This window comes from Chanodichthys erythropterus, chromosome 16 (genome assembly GCF_024489055.1).
Source record: "Chanodichthys erythropterus isolate Z2021 chromosome 16, ASM2448905v1, whole genome shotgun sequence".
NCBI lineage: Eukaryota > Metazoa > Chordata > Actinopteri > Cypriniformes > Xenocyprididae > Chanodichthys > Chanodichthys erythropterus.
Window position 1 is genome coordinate 40,626,703 of NC_090236.1, and position 4,507 is coordinate 40,631,209.

At 35.8% G+C, this 4,507-nt stretch overlaps 1 protein-coding gene across 1 annotated transcript; it reads left to right on the forward strand.

The window, feature by feature from the left end:
* The first annotated feature begins 956 nt into the window (after positions 1-956).
* Positions 957-4,162, forward strand: LOC137003236 (salivary glue protein Sgs-3-like). Its single transcript, XM_067363309.1, has 3 exons — positions 957-2,739; positions 2,929-3,043; positions 3,186-4,162. Exons 1-3 carry the CDS (start codon positions 2,676-2,678, stop codon positions 3,760-3,762), a joined length of 756 nt encoding a protein of 251 aa, XP_067219410.1. The 5' UTR covers positions 957-2,675; the 3' UTR covers positions 3,763-4,162.
* Positions 4,163-4,507: the final 345 nt, after the last annotated feature.

Genomic DNA, 4,507 nt, shown 5'->3' on the forward strand with positions numbered 1-4,507 from the left:
TGGTTCTTAAAGGATTAGTTCACTTTCAAATAAACTTTTCCTGACAATTTATTCACCCTAATGTCATCCAAGATGTTCATGTCTTTCTTTCTTCAGTCGAAAAAAAATGAAGGTTTTTGATGAAAACATTGCAGGATTATTCTCCATATAATGGACTTCAATGGGCACCAAATGGTTGAAGGTCAAAATTACAGTTTCAGTGCAGCTTAAAAGAGCTTTAAACAATACCAGACGAGGAATAAGAGTTTTATCTAGAGAAACCATCAGTCATTTTGGAAAAAAATACAACTTTATATGCTTTATAAACACACATGATCGCTTCGCACGTGCTTCCGCTTTCCGTATTCTTCAAAACGCTTGCGCTGTATGTCCTACGCCTTCCCTATTTTTTTCATAAGTAGAATAGGGAAGGCGTACAGCCTGGGATGTTTTCATCAAAAACCTTCATTTCTTTTCGACTGATGAAAGAAAGACATGAACATCTTTGATGACATGGAGGAGAGTAAATTATCAGGAAAAGTTTATTTGAAAGTGAACTAATCCTTTAAGGAGATCAAAGGTGCTGCTTAACACAAAAATTAACCTCAACGATTCTTGCTGAAGCTCAAATTGGAAATTTAATTTTTGGGTGAACTATCCCTTTAAGGAACTAATATACATCCTTTAGGGGTAAATAAGGTACAAACTAGGTAAATAAGGTAGACTAACTTTTAAAAGGGTCTTGCTCCAGTGACTGAGAGTTTACTAAAATTACTCACTTTAAAGGATGTCTTTTACTCGAGGGGATTGTTCACTCAAAGAAGATACAAGATCTTTGATATGTTATTGACATTCACTGTATAGATAAAAACATTTTTCAAAATGTCTGCTTTTGTGTTCCATAGAAATTCAAGACAGGTTTGGAATGACAAGAAGGTGAATCACTGATGGGTGAACTATCCCTTTAATATATTAGTGCTCTTTTATCAGAAATGAAGTAGTTTTTCCACTACTGCTGAAACCCAGAGTGCCACTCAGTGCCATGAACACGAAGTCATACCGCACATTCTGGCCATAGCTATTATTATGATACAGTTCTCATCTTTTCCAGTGACTCAGGACAAGATGATGTAATTCTGGTCAGTGAATACTGAACATTCAGACGTGTGCACATAGCCTTCTGCTGTTCTTTGGTTTAGATCTTAGTATTTAATGCATAATAGGGTGCAGCATCGCTGTCACTACTTCCTTTCGCCGAACAGAGTGTGAAGCTGTGGTCTTTCATCTACACCAGAACACTTCACAAATAGCTCAGAGGACATCATACACTGTGTGATTTCGAAACAGGAAATGAAATGCGTGTGGTTATTCATTTAGGTCTACATATTTATTTGTATATAAGATCAGAAAGGACCAGGGCAATAGTAAACAATCGCATAAATGTTAACCTTATAAAATGCTTTAATCACATTAAACTCTATGTATGTTCGTTTAAAAGGCGTCTCGAAACACCTGCACGTGTCTCAGTTTGAGTGTAGGTGAGTGTTGGGTGGGAGCTGGTTTTGTTTTAAGGTCTTAGTGAGACATGGAAGATCCCATTAAGGCTGTATAAAACGTTTGTGGTTTCATGATCACAGCCCCTTCAAGGCCTGTGTAGTTTCCACACGCGTTGAACATGCCCACATTTTATGCACAGTGTTCACAAAGTGCAAAGTTGCTGTTAAATTTAGCGTCAAAGCTCTACTTTACCTGTTGCATATGACAGATATTTATTGCTGCAAACACATTATGTAACTCGAGTCAAGCCAATTCCTTTGTGAAGGTAGTGAGGTCTTGCTCTACATACAGAAAAAGCTCCATTGTACAACCACATTTCTGACATGGTAACACGGAAATACCATGCAAGGAAACACCAAAGGAATTTATATGGACCCCAAATAAAAATTAGCACATGCTATAATCTTTTTGAACACATTTTCATTCTTTTTAACCACATAAAAATAATAACATTAACCAAGGGAACAAACTGACACATACATAAAAACCAGATCAACGTAATATGACAGGAACAGAAACAGAAACAAACATATTCATGACAATATAATTACACTCTAAATAATGCTGGGTTGTTTCAACCCAAATTTGGGTCAAATATGGAACAACCCAGCCAGTGGGTTAAGTGTTTAATTTACATTTTTAACCAAATGTTTGGGTTTTTCGATATTTGACCCAAATTTGTGTTGAAACAATGTTTAAGAGTCTATTTATTTATTTATTTAAATACATAAATAAGTTTAAGTTAAACTCAAAATGAAAAATTAAATATTAATAATAATACATTTTAAAACCAGGGACAGGTTCTGCATATGAATTATGTAGATCAGCCCTGAATTTAAGTGAATCGTCACTCTGACCAGAACTGTAGGCCACGATGAACTGAATTCAGTCACTCTGAACGCTCATTGTGAATTCTGTAACCCCTTATTTTCCTGTATGTGGTTGAGTGCAACTCTTTCTCTTTCTCACTTTTGGTCTTCCACTCATCAGTCATCTTTTCCTGTCCCCATCTGAGGTGTCTGTGGGCCTGTAGGTGACGGAGAAAAAGTGGTGAGCTCTGAGGGCTGAAAGACCTCCCTCCACATAGACCCTTCAGCACTGAAGAACGTCACACAATTAGAAGAAAGCAACGGGACAAGATGAAGTTCTCTCTGTTTTCTGCTGTTCTTTTCTGTGTAGGATGGATGAGTGTTATGGTAACAGGTGAGATTTGATTATTTTAATTTCTGAGATCTTTGGTTAAAAACTGTGGTTTGACCTCAGTAACTTTCACTCGACTGAAAGCAGAAGTTGAGCTGATATTGTGTCTTTATGAGAGAGAACATGTGTGTTCATCTTATACTGAGAAAGACATGATTATTTACTGAATATAATGATGTGCTTCTCCAATAGGTCAGGATCGTACTGTAAGCTGCTGTCTTACTGTGTCAAACACCAGAATACATCATGAAAACATAACCAAATATGACATACAGAAGCCACCAATATGTCCTATCAGAGCTGTAAGGCAAGTACAAAGTTATTTTGAAATTTGAAATGTTATTATTTATTTATTTATTTATTTGCTTATTTTTAAAATGAATTTTTGGGAGGATAATTAAACGATGAATGCTTAAACATCAAGTATTTCTTTTTTCTTCCATGTTTAGATTCCTCACCAAGAAAAACGTAATTATTTGTTCAGATCCAGAGAGCAATTGGGCTAAGAAAGTAATGAAGATTGTGGATGGAAGAATGACAACACAACCTATAAAACCAATTACATGCTTTACAAGAACAACAAAGATGATCCCAACTACAACTACAACTAGCAAAACACCAGTAACAGAGACTGAGACCAGCACGAGTACAACTGAACCACCAAAAGTGACTGAGATCAGCACGAGTACAACTGAACCACCAAAAGTGACTGAGATCAGCACACCTCGACCGGAGACTGAGATCAGCACAACAACCACCCAACAAACTTCAGTGACCAAAGAAACGCCAGAATCTTCTTCCAGTACTGCGACAACATGTGGGACACGCGGACCAGCCTCATCACCAACAGAAACAACACCTGGACAAGACACAGATCAGACCACAACTTCAACAACGAAAACAGAAACAACATCTACAGAGACCACCACAAGTCCACCAAAGAAGACAAAACTATCACCGTTACTAATAAAAAAACGTAGGAAAAGCAAGAAACAACTTCATAAATATCAGTATAAATCTGGATAAAACAGGACAATTTGTATATACATGCACACATTTTACAGTAAGTTTGTACTCAGAGTTGTGAGTTGAAGCACTACAGATATTGTTTAGTCCTCGTCGACTGGTCTTTTAGCTGTACGCTGTAAAAAAAAAAACATTGTTGGTTTAACAAAGTAAGTTTGAGTTGATAAAAATGAAGGCGATTGGTTTAATCAATAGAAACTCAAAATATTTTGCTATCTGAACCACATTATTGAAGTTGATTTGACAAAAGAAAAAATGTTTTGTTTTTTTTACAATGTCAATTTTGACCAGTTGTGTTTCTACTGAGTGTGTAATTTAAAATATTTTGCTTTGTTATTGTTTATTAATAAATTAATTCAGCAAATATTTGTAAATATAAATAAAATGTAGACTTTATTACAATAACCAATTAAAATAATGTGTATATTTTTTTGTGTATAGTGTTTTCATCATGCATTTGTACTTAAAAAAAAAAAAAAAATGTAAAATTTAGCTGCAGGATCTGAAACTGGAGTGATGGAAAAAGCCTTCATCACATCATCTTCCTATATTGAGGAGTGCAGTGTCACAATATCACCACGTGGTGGCAGACTAACCTAGAGAACTGCAGCATTTAGCCAAACATGAGATGAGAATGCTCAATGTTACACCTGTAGAGTTAAACTTCATACAGGATAAAGCTGGTGTAAAAACAGCTGGAAATCAACTGAATTGTCTCAGGATGAAAAAACAGCCTAAGTCTTAA

Excerpts from the sequence above, each read along its gene's own strand:
- LOC137003236 (XM_067363309.1), top strand. The coding sequence starts at position 2,676 with ATGAAGTTCTCTCTGTTTTCTGCTGTTCTTTTCTGTGTAGGATGGATG. Across the intron at positions 2,740-2,928 it reads GATGAGTGTTATGGTAACAG|GTCAGGATCGTACTGTAAGC; the intron begins GTGAGATTTGAT and ends CTTCTCCAATAG. Across the intron at positions 3,044-3,185 it reads TGTCCTATCAGAGCTGTAAG|ATTCCTCACCAAGAAAAACG; the intron begins GCAAGTACAAAG and ends TTCCATGTTTAG.